The sequence below is a fragment of the Pipra filicauda genome, unplaced genomic scaffold, assembly GCF_003945595.2.
Source record: "Pipra filicauda isolate LSUMZ 115617 unplaced genomic scaffold, ASM394559v2 scaffold199_size1391877_pilon, whole genome shotgun sequence".
In the NCBI taxonomy this organism is placed as follows: Eukaryota; Metazoa; Chordata; class Aves; order Passeriformes; family Pipridae; genus Pipra; species Pipra filicauda.
The window spans coordinates 1,306,224-1,324,587 of NW_024104308.1; the positions used below are offsets into that span (position 1 = coordinate 1,306,224).

Sequence of the window (18,364 nt, forward strand, 5' to 3'; positions counted from 1 at the left end):
TTTTGTTGTTGCTGTTCTAGAGATGTTAATAAGGTGTCCAAGTATTGACAACTAAATGTTAAAAGGAGCTGATGAAGACTATTGTTCAGTTCTTGTGTGAAACTTCTTAATAATGACAATTCTGTGACACTTACTTGTAACAATTGTACAAAATTGAGAAGTGTGATCCATCTTTCTGTTGGTTTTCCCTCTCCTGTTCCCATACTCTGGTTTTGTAAATTAGAAATTAATTCATGGCATACAAGTAATTGAATCCTAATATTTTTTTCTTTCCAAAATTAAAGTGAGAAGTGAATATAGATAGTGTAAAGATAATATCTGATTTCAACTTCCTTACTGAGTAGCAGCAATTTATTTTCTTGATTTTTGTTTTCATTTTACAGACTATTATGGCTATTATCCAGGTTATCAATACAGAACTCCAAGGAACTACTATGATTATACTGGTGGGCTCACTGAAGAAGAACAGCTTGAAAGGGCAGTGCTAAACAGTCTTAATGAAAGAGGTGGGAATTTTATTGCATTTTATATCTTAAGTTATGATTCATACTAAGAGGGGAGTCAGGAGGGAAAACAAGATGTATTCCTCATTATTTGTTTTCAGTATTTTGGACATATCTTTGGAAACAGATGAAAACTTCCTGGTAGAATTTTCAGAGAATGTAGTGTGAGAATGCAGTGTTGTTCTCTTAGTGTAATTACATTTATTCATAATTACTTACTGTTTGATTACCTTACTACCAAGGTAGTAAAAGAAATGCGCTTCTGACAAAAAACCCCTGACTAAACTAAGCTGCTGTGCCAAAAATTCTTACAATTCTCTAAAAAGAAGTATGAAGTGGTGTGATAAAAAATTGATGTTGCCAATATTTAAACTTTCTCTGTGTGTGGTTTTTTTTGCTTTTTGTACAAATGTAATGGACAGGCAACGTGCTGATTTTTAACTCTTCACCCTATCCTTTTCTACCTCAAAGGAAGCTTATATTCTACATGGCTGAAAAACCTGGGAAAAAATATTTAGTAATAAAAATGGTGTTTGCTTTTAACTGAAATGTATTAGTATAAAATGTATAAAATGCATTCAGTGGGATATATTTTATCTTTTTATGATGCAAGTGTAATGAAGAGGGAAAGAATACCTTGTAGAATCTGTTGCTCAGTTTCTAAAAACTTCAAGGCTTGAGGGAAAATCTGTCTAACGTGACTGACAGCACATGATTAGAGCATCACATGTAAAATTTTCGTCATGGTTATGCAGTATTTTTATGTTGAATGCTAAAGTAAAGGTCAGAAATGAATATAGTGTGTGTTTTCTGGTGTTGATATAGTTTTTCATAGTTTTTCATTGCTTCATTTTGAATGTGTTGTATGTCTATGGATTCTTGTAGGAAGTCAGCCACAGGCTTTAGATGCTCCTTCACTTAAGAAATCTGAAAGATTTCTTTTAAATCTGGTGAAGTTGTAACATTTAATCTTAAGAAAAATAATAATATGAATATGTCATAAACATAATTTTTTTTTTCATAATCTTGGTATTTCATCTTCCTGGGTGCAAGGAACCATTTATTAGGAAAGAGAGACAGAGGCCTCTACTTGTACCTGCAACCCTTCAAATGCAGAGCACCATTCATAAATCTCCACTCAGAAAATTAATTTACACCACTGTTATGGCTGTCAGAGAAATACCAGGCAAAATATGAAAACCAATATCTTGACAAATCATCATCACTTTTACTTTCACACCTTCTGTGATCCTATTTCTTATTATGAAGAACATGTGTTATCTGGAAGATAGTTTTAAAAAGTCAGCAGATGAGGCAAAATTGTAATAGAAAAAGACTTTTTCAGTTTGACAAGTTCATTAACATATTGCTTAAAGTAAATACAGCTCTTTGCTTTATTGGGTTTGTATCTATTGTGAGAGTGACTTGGGAGGAAGAAATGTGGACTTTTAGGGAAATTAGGGAGTTTTTAAGAGATTTTTTTCTAGTTATCTTCCTTTTTTTGTTCACCTTTGATCTGCCTAAGTGTCCCTCAGCATTGTAAAGCTAGAAACTTAAAAAATCCCCTAACATTTTCTACAGCAAGTTTATTGCCTTAGTGTATTTGTTTTACAAATTAATGCAGTCTGAGCAGTCCCATTTCAATCAAATCTAAGACAGTGAAATCTTAGCTTTCAAATAAGTCAATAAAATAGCACTTAGTCCATCTGGTCTGTCAGCAGAAGATAGTAAATGAGTTACTCTTTGTGCTATCTTAGGAATTTTTAGAAATTAACCAAGTAATATGTTGCCCTATGTGATTTTGGAAGGGAATGGGTCTAAAATGGGCTTTATTGTAAGGGATACTGTCTATTTTACTGTCTTTTTAACACATTTTTTGTAATTTTTAGCGTGGAGTTTGAGAAAGAAATCCTTCAGAGCTTTTGATATGAAGCATTTTGAAATGTTACTTGCAAGAATGAGCCATGTTTGTGGTCTATTTTTAAACTATCAAGGAAACAGAAAACTAATAACAATGATAAAATTATGATAATATAAATAAGTAGACACTCTGCATTCTGAAGTCTTCCATGTATCAGGGTGAAACATGTGCAACTTTCATTTGGAGCCTTAATCTAAAATGCTACAGTCAGTAAGTATAGTAAGTATATCATTGTATATTGCTTCCAGTATAATTTGGTGTGATCAAATATACAGAGATCTTGTTTTCAGTGGTTTCACAGGACTGTTTTATTTTGCACCTCTCTCTCCTACCTGCTGGAGCACTTCAGTTTGGACAAGCAAGACTTTAGAGTTGAGCTCTTTAAAATATTTCCTTAGACAAGCTGCATAAAGGTTAAACTTGCCTATGGGCAGCTGTCTTATTGCCCAAAGGAAGGAATACAGAGCGTGTCGTTGATCAGACCTGTTTTAGGGACACAAAGGATAAGATGGAGTTTGCTGTGCTAATGGGAATTAGGATATTCTTCCCTGTCAGTTTGAAAAATAATTAGCTTGAATGAGCACTATCCTTTGAACGTGATACGTTTCCCCTAAAGCGTGAACATTCAGAGGTTCTTGTAATTACATGGATGATGAAACAGGTACTTAACGTGACAAAAAATTACATAAAATAATTTGAAATAGAGAGCTAAATGGTTGTAAAAGCAGGTACCACAATCAATTTAGGGTTCTCTTTTCATATTAATTTTTTTCCCCAACTATGCCACTTAAACCATCACAGTTGCTCTGTAACTTGGACAACAAAGTACTGCAGGAACTTCGATTTGATTATTAATATTTTTCACGCTTAGTTGGACAAGGACATTTATTGTCTTTTAGGCCACAAACTGTAGCATTATAGATTTAGAATGCTGATCCAATGTTTATAAACTGATTTATAAACTGCTGTGATAGTATCCTGCTAAGCTAATTAGAGTCAGTGACATAATACAGTATTTCCTCCTATCAGTTGTTGTCCCCAACTGAAAACTAATTCATACTACGACATGCATTGAGTTTAAGTTCAGTACTTACTGTTCTATAATCCTATACATGGGTTATCTAAACTCACCATAAAGATACAGCATTTCTATTTATTGTACATTCAGGCATTCCTGATTCTGAAGTGCAGATCCTGAAAATTTCTGTAATAATAATAATAATTAATGTCTAATGCAAGAAGAGAAATTTAGGCTTGTTTGAGATGTATGTAGGCATCACTTTCAACACTGTCAAACTATCATAGTGATTTAGATCCATTTGCTGAAAGGAACTTCTACTTATATTGTTTTCCATTGCCAGTTTTGTATATGTTTTTGCTTCAAACAAGTATCTATTTACACAACAATAATTGTTTTTCTCTCCAGAGTTTGTTGTTTGGGCTTGTTGGATTTTTTTGAAATTTTTATTCTTATTCCTATAAGTCTGTGTTTGTTTCAAATTGCAATAATTCTTCCTTTACTTAAGAAAATAATTTTGGCTTTAAAAAATCATATCCTTTGATATTTAAACTCCTTTAACTAGGAAGTTCAAATACATTATTGCCATTTTAGTTTAATACTGCTGTTAGCAGCCACCATTAATGTAACCCCAGTATAACTATATCTCTGATCTATTGTTTGTTTGCTATTCTGCTCACAAGAAATATCTTGATTAGTGTGGGATGTGGATTTGGATTTTTGTTGTGGTGGGTGTTTGGGATTTTTTGTGAGCTGAACTTTTAAGTGTCTGACTTTCAATCTCAATAATGTTAAGAATCCCTTGCAAACTCGTGTTTCTCCACAAAGGAATTTCCCTCTTTTTTGTAAGACTGTTTTTTTAAACGTGTAGGTGATTATAGTTTGTAATTAAAGAGAAAGTATCAGATATAGAAATTCCTCTTATATTTTATAATGAAAAAAATCTCTATAAGCATTTCTTTAGTTTTAATTTAAAACTGAACGAAAAAACCCCATCCACTCTAAAGTTTTTAGGTGGCCAAGTATGGGCTGGTTATAGTTATGTTTGGTGTAGTTAGGAAATATCTTGGCATCTGGCTTTACCTGTTCTGAGTTTGAAAGGGTTCCTATTTCTGTTTGCTTCTACTGAGACAGGCCTTTTTATTGGGAGTCTGTGAAATTTGCCAAATCCGTGGATTATGCAGCAAGAAGAAAACTTGTGTGATTAGACTAGAGAAATACTGAATAATCTTTTTTTTTTTTCTGCAGTCAGTGTTATCTTTCCCTTCTGCAAATGTAGAAGTGCCAGTCTTTGCATTTGATTATGCTGTTTTTCTGTAGAAATACCTTAAAATAGATAATAAGCTCAAATGTGCAGTGTGTGATATCAGATTAAAATACATTTCATAAAGCCATATGCTAGGACTTGGACTTCAAGAATCAGATACAACTTCTGTGTTGAGTTTTGCTTTTTGTTTCTTTTTTTTGTTTTGTTTCATTTTGGGATGTTTGTGTGTGTGTGTTTTTTTGTTGTTGTTGGTTTTGTTTGTTTGGTTTTTGTGGGTTTTTTTTGTTTGTTTGTTCGTTGGTGGTTTTTGTTGTTTTTCTTTTTTTTTAATTCAGGTTATGTATGGTTTCAGATATCCAACACACTTCTTGGAAAAAACTTTCCTCTTTAAGTAGAGCTCGTGTTCTAAATATCTTTTTAAAACTGCAACTGTGCTCTGTGATCCTGATCAGCAGCACTTCCTTAAGGCAAATTTCCAGGAAAATAAATCAGCACATTTTTATCATTTCCATACAAAGCTTTGGGAACGGTGTAAGTAGCAAACAGCTTGCAACAAGAAGCGTGGCTAGAATTGTCTTACAAATATTTAATGAATGTTCTTTCATCTGTGTCCTCATAAATACAGTGGTTGATGTAGGATAAACCAGGTTTGCTGAAAATTAGAACCAGAAACCTCCTGATTCTCTTGATAGTGGTGATAAAACTTCACCAGATAGGTAAGATGTACCACTAAGGCTTTCACCATGGGCACATCTTTTTAAACCAGAGCATGAGCACCTGTGAAATACTCTGGGATTGAGAACAGTTCTGTAAGGTGGGTACTTTTGGAAATGCTGCCCAAAGGGTTTAACTTCCTTTGGTCTTCAGGCAGCAAGCTGACAGTGACATAGTTGGTGATATAGGTTCTGATTATTGCTACAGAAGATCTTGAGATGAGAATTTATTCAAATTTTCATGCTAAAATGTATGAACAAGGCTGAGTATTTTTTCCTGTGACTTCCTGAATATGCAAAGACATCCTCAGGCCCTGCCAATGCAGTTTTCTTTTGGATGGTTTCCTTCTTGCAAACGTTTCAACTGCTGAAGACAATTAAAATAGGAGGAAAACAATAGGAATAGTTAAATCTTTGTATCTAGAGATGTTTTGCTTACATTCACACTACATCTGTTGTAAAGGTTTGCATATGGAGATAGAGGCCTCTTGGTGTTATGATCCAAGACTCAGTGATATAAATGGGAGTCTTCTCTCTGACTTCAGTGGTCTCTGGAAACATTATTTGCTTCAGTAACTTGAACTTTGTCTTAAAGGAACTTTGTCTTTAAAGTTGCTCCTTTCACAGAGGGTTTGGCAGGGTCACCTTGCTGGGGAACAGGCAGATCTGCTCAGCAGCTGTGGCATAATCAGAAGCTGCGTGTGGGCTCCATCAAAGCACTTCCTTACCCTTTGGAGAAAGTGGTAGTTGCTGTGGAGCGGCTCCAGCCTGCACTGGTGTCTCCATCCGTCCATCTGGGTTTTTCTTAGTCTTGGCATTGGGAAATGGGTATTGTTCAGAGTGTCTTTGTTGTTGTGGGTCTTTGTTAGGCAAGCAGAAATGCAGCAAAGGGAAAACAAAGTGTTTTTTTATAAATTAAGATTCTTGCAACTGTTAACAAACTTAGTCTGGGCATGTTTTTACTGGTAAACTAAGTTCAGTGAATACTCCTAATTTTAGATTTATCCATGATTTACTATTTTAACTGTGGTTTGTCACTGAATTAATTCTATAGACTATGTCTAGTTTACATTTTGTTCATTGGGACCGTGTTAAAAATGATGTTCTGAGGTCTTTTTCTGATGTCTGACTGAATAAATTAGTCATTTACTAATGAAAAGGATACCTTGCTATGTGCAGCTGAACAAAATAATTCTTCTATGTTATGGTAAATATACAGCCAACCTGAAATTCTTCTTTTAACTGAAGTTATTCATGGCTTCCTTGCTACTCTGAAGAGGAATAGATGTCTGTCTGTCTTAGCCTAGAGATTGGTTAAGTGGCATGTTTATATGGAGGTTTTTCGAGTTGGTTAGTAAATCCCTTTCAGTCCTTGGCAATGAAAGATATATTTGGGTTTGTGTATCAGCCATTTAATAATGAGTTTAGCCTTGGTTAGGTTAGTTAACATCAGAAGATTATTAGATGGTTAGAAAATGCAGTGAGATTATTTTATGCCATCTCTCCTGTGGTATTTTCAGTATCCAGCTAAAGAGGACTAGCTGGAAGGTAGCTGTAAAACTAATCCCCTTAATTCTTTACTGAAGGGCATCCAGTCCAGCAAGGTCCATATCCTCCTGCTTCTACTTTGTAGCATTGATTATTTGTAGCAAATGAGTGATCTGAGGGTGCAGTAAGCTTTTGGCTTATGCTGAGGTGGTGACTGAAGGTCTCTAAAAATGTTACAAATGTGCTTTTAACAATTTACATAACTTTAACAAGAGCTTGTTATTTTGGTGATACAGATACAGCAAAGATGAGACTTGGAGGCGTCGTTAAAATAAATATAAAAATCCTCAATTATGAAGGGATTAAAGATTAAGTCTTAGCCATGTCTTCTAACCAAAACAAGTTATCAGACATTTGGGAGGGAGTGGTTTGTGTGTGTTTCTCAGTTCTATCATCTCTTTTAAAAAAAAAGAGACGGAGACTGTTCGAGATTGTTCTCTCTTGCTCCTCTGACACTCCAGTTGTATCTGGATTCATTCACTGTGTTTCTTTCCTCAGAAATTCATTGCCCTCAACTAGTTTCCTGCTAATTTGATTTTTTCATTTGTCAGCTGTTCCACAGCACAGAAACAGGAGTTACTTCCATTTCTCTTCTTCACCAGTTTATGTTCAAGTCTGTAGATGAGGCACATTGGCAGCAGCACCAGGAAGAATAGTTTGCTTCATAGCATGACAGAATTCTTTAATACATTGACAGAAACTCAAAGGGCAGTGTTGGAAACAATAGTGCAGGCTAATAAATGTGGTCTGTTTGGAGCTGAGGAGGAAAAAATTGGACAGTGATAAGTGCTAAAAGCCAAATCTCTCAGACTGTATAGCATGTCTGTGTTTTGCAGAGGGAAGGACATGAAAGAAAAAAAACCAGTTTTGCCATTTTATATTTTTTATTCAGTTGTAGTTCCTGTCTGGCTTCTAGTGCAACACAAAACAGTGAAAAGGCTGCTGTGTTTTGTTTGTCTCAACTCTTTCTGGAAGCTCCTAGTCTTTCTGAAGCATGAGAGGAGAAAAAATACATGCATCGCCTTTCCCTAGTATTCCCTGTACAATTCAGTAAATCAGAAGGTGGTTGTTAAACTGACCTAAAGACTTGACTACTAATTGGCTGGAAGATATGAAAGAACTAGAGCAAGACTGGGCTTTTGACTCAAGCTTCTCCCTGTCCTCCAGTTTGCTGCTTCCAATTCCAAATGCATCCAAAATATCTGGTTGATTATGCATTAAAATTATATGTTTGGATGTCTATAAACTGAGAGAACTCCCATTTTCTCAAATAGAACACTTTAAATATTGGTATTTTTGCATAAAAAAGCAAGGTAAATCAGGTATATACCACAGGTATGACAATGTAGCATGCTGGATGTGATCTGTAACATGGCCAAGAGCAGTTTGTGAACTTCAATTTTATACAGTTGTTATACCATAGTTAGCAGGGCTATGCTATTTGTGGAAGAAATACTTTATATAAAACTGGTATAAATGAAAGCCGAGCAAGTGTTCAAAGTTATGACGTTTGACCAAATATTTTCAAACCACTACTGCTTAGTAGTATCAATAAATAAACTGTAGATCTTTCACACCTGTTTTAACAATCTTGATCTCTTTCTTGAAGGATGTCATTCTGGGCCCCCCAAAGGACATCAACAGCTCTTTTTTTTCTTGAGGAAAGTTCCACATGTGGTCATTTTCCCATACATGTTTTCGTATTTCCCTTCTCTGTTTCAGGAGGAAAATGGACCTTCTTTTTGTGAGCCATGGGAGGGTTACCTGAGGGTAGAGAAACAGGTGCTCTACAGTGTCTGTATTTCCTGGAAGAAAGGTTTGAAGGGGCTAAACAAATATCCTAGTTTTGGTGACTGTGTAAGCTGTCTTTAAACTCAAAACAGTTCCTAGAAAAATTATTGAAAGAGCTTACCAGGTCTGTGAGCTCTTTGGCCACTGAATTATTGCTCTTATTCTTTGACAGCAGCACAGGTGCCGAGCTGGAGGTGTGATCTGTCATGGAATGACACGGTAATAGGGAAGATGCAGTGAAGCAATGACACTGTTTAAAATGGTGATGTCTACATGAGATAATCCTGATGGACCTGCATTTGGGAGGACCCAGGATATAGTGGTCTTTGAGAGAGCAATTTGTTGGCTGCAGGAAACATTGTTTCAAGAAAAAGAGGAAATCCCACAATGAGTTTGCAATGAACCAAAGCAATACCTGAACCTTGGCTCTGCTAAGGGCAGATGCTTATTTCACACCTTTTAAAGGCTGGGAAAATCAAAGCCAGGATTATCTTTGTGTACACTTGGGCATGAAATGGTTATTTATGAGGCACCTGTCAGGACTCTCCTCTTGGCACAGACCTGTCTTTTCATTCAGATGAGAGCTCTCTTGGTTTGGTGTGTGGTACTTGCTGTGTTCGAAAGAGATTATTCTTGTCTGTGATTACCTTCTATAGCAAAGCTTCTACAAAAGTAAGAGCTTTTGGAAATGAGCAATGTCTGTTTTCTGTATGAGGTATGTGAGTGTTTGTATAGTTTGGGGTTTGTATGGGTACCACGTTCACTAGTTCCAGGGCAAATAGTGATACCGAAAATTGCAAGCTATTCAACTGAAATATTCTAGATTCTTCTTTAACACAGCTAAAGCTAGCATGAGAAAGAAATGCAGACATGCTGCGTTGTAGTAACTCTGCTACTGGTTTGCTACACTCACCTTCTTTTATCCAGCAGCATCAGTATTTATCAAAGACCTAATTACATATTTCTGCTAGTCAGTGTTTCATGGTTTGGTAGCTTGATAAATTGTTCCTAAATCTTACAGAAACTCTCTTGCAAATCCTATTATCTAATGTAAAACTAAGGCCATAACTTCAGAGAAGAGGAAAAATCAAGTGAGCATTTTTGATGTAACACTTCTGTGGCTTGAACTACAAGCAGAACTGAAACCTCATGTGGAGATTTTGTCTGTTTGGCTCACCCTGTAAGATGACCAGACAATTTATCTTCTTTATGTTGAATTTCCTACAGTGGAGTAAAAAATGCACACTTCACATACATTCTACAGGTTATTGCTATCACACTGCCAGGATGGCACGTTTGGAGTTGTCCTTGTGTCTGATCTCCATGATTAGGGGGCACTGTATAGGTGACAACTAAATGACTGGCTCATTTGCACTGCCAGCTGGCTGCAGCACTTCTGCTGGGCTGTGCCACGGCCAGATCCACGGCTCTGGTGTTCCTATGAAATCTGTGCTGCTTTGTGCACTGCTCTGCTGGCCTGTGCAGTGAGGCTGGGTGGAGGTCACATGTCTTATTCAGCAGAGCAGGTCTGAATTGTCTGTTACCGATGTAGTAGAACTACTAATTCCAGTGATGTTGGGTATGTCCTTTGCCCTCTGTGCTTTCTTTGGGAAAAAGGAGTTGTTTGGGTTTTTTCTTTTTTTTTTTCCTAGTATTGCTGTTACTAGAAGAGCTGATATTTTCCATCACATTTGGAGCTATTTCTGAGATACTCTAAGTGATGAATTGTTATCACTAACAGTGTTAGTGCTTTTTCACCTCTTCCTGCCTGCTCTCCTAGATCATGCATCTGGGGACTGTATTTTAGTATTTGAAGTGCTGAGAATATGTGAAAAATATCTGAGGAAGGGGACACCGAGCTGATCACTTTTATAGTGAAAAGCCTTGGAGTGTTTTGTGCATCTTAAAGGGTGACAGTGTTGTATTGCAGATGCTTAAAATAAGAAAAGCAATAGACAAATCTTACCTGGTAACAAGATATGCAAAATGTATAGGGTTCTTGTACCGAAGACAGCTGTGTTTGCTCTTCAGCCTCAGGGGTATGGTGTTGGTTCTGCACTTGGCCCGGTCACAATAGCAAGTTAAATTCTGAATTTAGGACTGGTTTTAGCACAGAACAAAGTGTATATGTATTCCAGTGGCTTTCACTTTGCCTTCCCTTTGATGAAACCCGTTGTGACAGAAAGTGCTAGATGCTGGCAAACGATCCTGGGGTTTCAAAGCAGCCAGACAATAAACAGCTCTGTAATATTCAGTGCAGCAGCTTCTCTAGAGCCCATCTGTTTGAAAATAACCCCAGTTCTGCTTACAAGGCAGAGTACTTTGCTGGCTGATGTTTGTCCCCATTTCCACGTGGCCAGGGTGGTTCTGGTGCCGTCTCTTGGGAGTGTCCTGGATGGTAGGAGCCCAAACCAGTGCACCTTATGGTGTAAGGGTCTGTCTAACATCTCATTATTTAATCATCTTCTTGCATGTTAATAGTCATCTGTCCATGGTTACAAGTGTGAGTTTAATATTGCAAGCTAAGATGTGCACTCTCTCCTCCTGTTTAATTTCCCGAGGGACGAGAGAAGCAGAGGCCCACTTGGAATTGTCATCCTGGGCATCCTTTACTGAAACCAGTCCCTCTGCATGGGCTGGACTTGCATTGTTTGACGAGGAAATTGCTCCTCAAGCACCTCCCTCTGAATTGCTTAAAGGAGTTGGATGTGTAATAGGTGTCTGGCTTCCTTGCTTTTCACAAGATGATGATGAGATCTTTCCGAATGAAAAAGATATGGCCTAAGCCTAGATAGAATCAGCTCTTCCCTCTTTGCTGACATCTCTCCTCTTTCTGACGTTTGTGGTTGTGTGACTGGAGTTGGTTCTGGTGGGCAGGGCACTTCTGGGCTGGACCATGCTGGTGGTTCAGTGTAATGTGAACTCTGAACGTTCACAGCAGAAACTTCTGCTGTTTGTACAGCAGCGAGAGGTGCCTGTGTGGCAACATCCATGGCACATGGAATAAAACTAATAAAACAAGTATTATATTTTGTGTTGTGACTATGCCTTATATTTTCCAAATACATCATGCAGTGGGTATAGTAACAGAAGCCAAAGTTTTTTGATATTCATGTTTTCATCAGTTTTGCCTTTTTTCAAAACAAGTGTGGTTTAATTGAACAGTGGTCAAGAATACTAATCTACTGCCAACCTGATGGTCCTGTAAGAGTACTCAGTGTGGTAGTACCTAATTAGAAATAATCTTTTACTTGCAAATGAGTTGATACAAGTAAGTGCTATTCAGCATCAGTTCAGTGATGAAATGAAAGTTCAGGGTTTGCTTCATAAATGTCTCAAATACAAATCCAGAAGACACATTGAAATATTTATTAAATTCCCTTCTGCTATCATAAAGTCTGTAAGGAAGTTTTGGGCATTATCAGTTGTTGTAAGTTAGTAGTACTAAGAATTACATGAGAACAGAAGAGAAATATATTTGTACTGCAGAGTTAAGTCTTTAATTTGCAAGACTTGGATCCAGTAAGACAGTCTTAATTTCTTGCATTTATTGTTGGTTGAGTTTCTTATGTGCTGTCTCTGTTTATGTAGAATTTAGAATGTATTTTATTGTCCTAAATCAGAAATACTATTCAATGAGGTCTTTACAGATGATGTGTATCTACTGTATCAGAATTTCAGGAATTTCAAAATTGAGATGGTTGTGTGCAATGTGTTAATTACAAAAATTAAAGCAGGTAACAGAATTAAAGAAATAAGCCAAAGTTTTTCTTAAGAACCAGAAGAACTGGGTGCAGAATTTTCGGTGCAAAGTCTCCAATATTTAACAAGGTATGGGTAATAGTCTCATATAAAGGGATATTTTTCTTTTTGCCTTCTCAAATTGGGCAGTTGCATTTCTAAAATGACTGTTGAACATGCCGGTAATTTGATTCCGAAACTTGAAATTGGAATGGAACTAAAAGAGTATGACAAACTCTTTAGTTTCTTGAGGGATCCCCCTGGTTAATTGTATCTTTTGAGTTGAGAAGACTTCTGCTCAATTGTTTCTATTTTCCTGTATTTTTTAAATCCAAGACAAAGGGTGCAAATTTGAGTAACAATCTGCAAATATGCATTGGTTTTTTAAAACTCATTAAGATGGTCTCATCTGTCAGTACAAACAGTTTCACAGTCTGATTTCCAAAATGGTTGTGCTGGCTACTATACAAGCAGTTCCTCATGTAAGTCTTGGTGTGGATCAGGTGCAAAGGAAGAGCAGGAAGCAGAGCTGGGCACGTGCTCAGCGTCTGCACTGGCAGTCCAGGCTGATGAGCTGAGTGTAAAACCTTCTCAGCTTCTCATCCAAGAGCTGCTTGATGTTCATAGTGGGGGAGAAATGTGTTAAAAAGTGGGAACAGGCAGCATGGGCACCTTCATGTCAGGCTGGGTGTCTGTGATGCATCAACTTTCTGATTGCGTCGTGCTGAGCAACCTTTGAGCGAGTGCCCGAAGCACGGTCGGTTGTGCCTGTGGGGCCCTGTGGGTTCAGAGGGATGTGCTGCAATGCCTAAACACAGCAAGTGCTTGAGGCATCATAGGCACTTTGATTTAACGTGTGGATGAAAATGTTTAAGCTTATTGAAGCTTTGTCTGTATTACATTAATACAGGTTTAGTTACATCTCTTGCAGTTACAGTGCTTTTCTTGTCTTCGTCCAAAGTGCTTTGTGAACTGCAGTAACAAAAGCAACCCCTCCACAGAGTGACAGGGTGGAGGGTCTCTGTCTTCTGTGTTGACAGAATGCAGTTCTAGTTCACAATAGAATTAATTTTAAAATATGCTATGTAAGGGTTAATGTTTTGTTCTAACTTTGTTGTGCTATATCCTTTGGTTTTGTCTGTCATCTGGTGTTTCTGCAGTTTTCCAAATACTTTAAATACAATCTTAAAATCCATTAGTCTTGACATTTTTTTGCTGATGTGCTGAAAAGCCTGTGTTTGTTTCTTGCTCAGACATCAGGTGGTGTCTCAGTAGTAGCAGTGGCCTAATTACCATTTCTGAACACTGTAGCTTATAAATATTTTGGTAAGAGAAAGGTGTTATTTCATTAATATTTCTGCTGTAATTAAAAAAAAAAAGGTGTCAGGGAACTATTTTAGGTAACAGGATAATTTAAATATATACATACAGATGCAAATACATGTATTTGAGCTTTCACATCCAGACAACTTCACTCCTCACCGTATTTTTTGATATAAAATAAGATCTTTTCTTGAATATAGAGCTTTTCAAAATGTATTGTCAGTCTTTTATTTTTCAGTCAACATATAAAAGAGCATTTTGCATCTTTTTTATAGCACCTAATTCTGTTCCTAGTGGTTATTAAAGCACATGTATATTTGAAAGGTTGAGCATATTTTATGGGGACTCTGCAAGTACTCGTATACACTGTATAAGTGGTATCTGTTTTCTTACATAACAATTAACCAAGGATGCTGTATAGTAAAAGAAATGTTTTCATAAGAAACCTCATATTTAATTGAAAATTTCACTACTGAAAAGAATTTTTTAAAACTGCAAATGTTTTCATAATTATGATGATTTAAAAAAAAGTTTATCTAACTTTAGCATTACAAGGGAGTTTTGACCATGTGTGGTGCAGGTGAAAGTTTAAGAAATACTTAATGTTACAAAGGCTGGTTTATTATCTTTAAAACTAATTTGCTTATCCTTAACACTGTAATTATGCTCAGGAGGCAGACTTTCATTTTTGTTCCCCAGAGCTCCTCAGCTGAGCTGGTGTGTGTAACCACAACCTTGGAATTGTTTCTTTGCTCGGTGACTCTGTGTGAGTTCTGGAGAGCTGCTGGAATAGCCTGTTCTTGCCTCCTTTTGGGGTGCCAGGGCAGAGAACTGTCAGTGCTGGTGTGCTCTTGCTGCTCAGATTATTTTGCTTACAGTTCTGTCTGAATGAGCTGCCACGTGTCCTTTACTTGTGAAACTGCTGCCAGCTGAGGATGGGAGCTGTATGTGCATCTGGTGTGGGTCTGCACATGTTGGACTCGATGCTAAAAGCAAAAACAAAAACAAAAATGTTCTCAGTAACTGCTGAGAACATTTAAGTAGTTTAACAATCTGGAGTTCACTGTGTAAAGCAGGGATCATAAAAATGTGAATACTTGTTAATACTTGTTATTAACAGGTTAATACTTGGTAGATGTTCCTTTGGTTGTGGTTTTTTGGTTTGTGTTTTTTGATTGGTTTGGGGTTTTTTTGGGGGGATAGTGGTGGTAGTTCTATTGTCTGGTTTTTCGTTTTTGCTTTTTATTTGACTTCAGGAGCCGTTGCTGGAAGTTGTAATTGCCCTGAAACCATCAGAATTGAAAACATTCAACTCCCCGTTTCCTTTGTGTTGTGGTGCTTTGGCTTACAGGATATATGTGCATTTTTCTCGTGTTACACAACCAAATAACAGTTGTTCTTCGCTGTGTCTTGTAGATTTTGGTGGAGCAACGTACAACAACGAGCGGCGGCCGTACGGGTTTTGGTTCCCGCCCGAGCGCTCGGGGGAGGAAATGAGAAGGCAAAGGCTCCGTAGGTTTGAGAGACGATGAAATGGCCACGTGTCCGTGGGAATTGTAAAGTGCTCTGCAGAGTTACTGAAATATTTGCAGATTCATTCGTGAGCTGCAATTTACAGATTAATTTATGGTCTTTCTTCCGCTATTTTTACTACTGCTCACAAAGCTGCAGAGGGTCTTGTGAGTTCAGGCTCAGAATTGGAACTTGAACAAAAAGTGTGAGGTGGGAATCAGAATGTGATCTTTGGCTGTCTCCATCTTAATGCACCTTAATTATGGAACAAGACTGATGGTTTTGCCAAACTGTCTTTTTATTCCGTAAGTTATTTTGTGTAGCTCTAAGAATTCCTTGGCTTTTTGACTGCTGTTGTTCTCAGACAACAAGTTTTCTTCATCCGTCACAGCTGAAACATTAAATTTTCTATGTAACTTTAAAACTATGCAGTTTTTCATTACAAGCCTTTCTCCATTAGCCATGATGACCAACTTTTTTGGGGGGTTGGCATGTGAAATGGCATTTGAAAAGATCGCTTTGACAATGGCTAGATCATTTGAGTCCAGGCTTAAGCTTTTGAGCAGTCTTCCAAACTGGGTGAAAAATAGCTGCAGCTTATCCCTACCCTGTGGAATTATTTCATACAACCTTTAGTGTTGCAGTCTTCCTCAAAACACACCATTTTATCTTGAGCTTATACGTGATAAAACTGAGTTGTAACTACTTGTGATTTCCTAAAGCCTTTCTTAATCTTTAAATATTAAATATTCTTAATATACTTTAAATCAAAAAGTGCTGCCCTTTACACAACTGAAATAATTTGTTAGGAGTTCTATGGAAAGGGAGGTGGATATGCCATACAAAGAATATATTTATGTAGTAACATACTTTTCTAAAGCATCTATTTCTCTAAGAAGGCTTGGAAATTGTATTGTGTATGTGCTGTTCGTGCAGCTTTGGAAATTCCACTATTTATTTATCTTGTTTGAAGACCAGTAGCAGAGGTGAGAGTTTGCAGACTTGTGGAGACCATAAGCTACCTTGAATTCCTCATTTTCTAGAAAGAAATTCCCTACCTAGCTAGAGGAGTTGATAGGAGAGCTGAGAGTTCTGTTGTCCCCTTGGGCAGCCCCTCCACCCAGCAGCTGTCCTGCCTGTTCAGCAGTGTTAACTAACAAACCTGGAGGGCTTTGCTTCCAGGCATTTTATCTTCACAATGGAAGAATTTCTTCCTGTTTTCAGTCCTGGAGAGGTGTGATTGCCCAAGAATAACTTGGTTATTGGTACAGACCTATTGGAATCTCTTCATCAGCACTGGTGTAGTAGAGTGTTAGGATGAGCAATTTAAGGTTTTCACCAACCTGTGCTTTATGAAGTCTAATTTTCTACAGGATTGATCACTTGAATGTAAAAAACAGTGCTGTATTTTTGATATAGCAAAATAACCTGAAAATAAGTTTTTTTACTGTGTTCTTTAAATAAATAATACAGCTTCAGTTTGTAGCTAATGTATGTAGGGAAAGCTTTCGTTTGCTGAGGAATGCACAAGCTGTTCAGTTCTGTGATGCAGACTTCGGCCATGACTGCAATGTGAGTTTGGGTGTCTTGTTCAGTAGTGTAAGAACACTGTTAATATTCTGCAAAGGGCTTTCTGGCAGATTCTAAGGCACTTAGTACATATGGAATGTTAATTTTTGGTGCTTTTGGGCTTGGTTGTTTTTGTATATATGCAGTAGCCATAGAATAAAACAGCACATGCTTTTATGGAAGGCCAACTTTTCTGTGCTCACCAAAAATAAGTATCAAAAACCTACATATTTTTCTCAGCAGGTGGATGGAAATGAGAAGGAAGTAGCATTGGTTCCTCAGACAAATCTTTTAATGCTCTGGTCAAAAGTTTCAGTGTGACTCACTGTGTCTGTTAAGTTCTGATATTTAACTTATTTAAAACCACTGAATTAGCCACTTGTCAGTTGAAAAATACTTAGAGAAAATCAAAAATCTGATTACGATGCTACAAGCACTTGTTTTTGTGAAGTACAAAAATTTTCAGTACTAATAATTGTTCATTGTTCTGACCTTTTTGTATATAAAATTGAAATAAATATTTTTTTAATATTTAAAGCTGTTTGGTTTTAATTGTAGTAATTAATAAGGTGTATATTTTAAATGACAGAGCTGCTGTCATGTTGTTAGAAATTAATTGTGATACCAAGGGGGCAGATGGATTGTGTTGGGACTAATTTTGTTTCTTTTTTATTTAGTGACAGTTTGGGAATTAGATTATTGAAAAGTTCCAGTACTTACAGTATTTGGAAAGTTTATTAAACAGCATGATTCTTGCTCATTGCAGGGGGTTGAACCACATGGCCTTGAAAGGTCCCTTCTAACTCAGACTATTCTGTGATTCCTTAGGATTTTTACCATTAAAGCTCCCACAAGTTTAGGTTTTGGAGCACCAGTGAGGGGAGATGTAGCAGATGAATCCCTGCCATATGCTCTGCTGCACTTCATCTCTTCAGGGACAAAAATTAAGGGCAATCTCCACAGATGGGTGTTCCATGTTGCATGTTCTCTGGCACTATTTAGTGCCTGATTAAGCCTCAAGTAAGGACTTTTTAAGAAAATGTAGCTTTGTATAAAATATTTTAGCGTCTGCAGTTTGATTCCTTTGTTGCAGGAGCTGTGATTTCTTGTGAGATTTTGTACTTCCTCTAAACTCTGTGATCAGGTACCATGTAAGAAATTCCACCCCCTAATTAATCCTAATCAGCAGACTTGTTAACAGGCACATTCTTGAAATTTAATGGTTGAATGACCTAACATATTATTGTTAATAAATAGGGGTTTCTTGCAGTCCAGAATTAAGATGTGATGAAAGAACTGTGTGTTTAACTTTAAAATTCTTTTTCCTCTTCCATCTTGTCTGTAAGCACAGGCAAATTGTAAAAAGTGAAAGGGAGACTTTAACTCTTATCACTGATAAAATTTGTTCATACCACAGATAGGGAAATAAGGAAAAAAGAGCCTAAATACTGATTCATT

The 18,364-nt window shown here is 37.0% G+C and overlaps 1 protein-coding gene across 1 annotated transcript in view; it reads left to right on the forward strand.

The window, feature by feature from the left end:
* Positions 1-17,443, forward strand: part of RHBDD1 (rhomboid domain containing 1) — a 28,811-nt gene extending 11,368 nt beyond the window's left edge. The window contains exons 5-6 of the mRNA XM_027751228.2: positions 384-506; positions 15,242-17,443. Coding sequence (XP_027607029.2) covers positions 384-506; positions 15,242-15,357 — 239 coding nt within the window. The 3' untranslated portion in view covers positions 15,358-17,443. The remainder of the gene's footprint in view (positions 1-383; positions 507-15,241) is intronic.
* Positions 17,444-18,364: the final 921 nt, after the last annotated feature.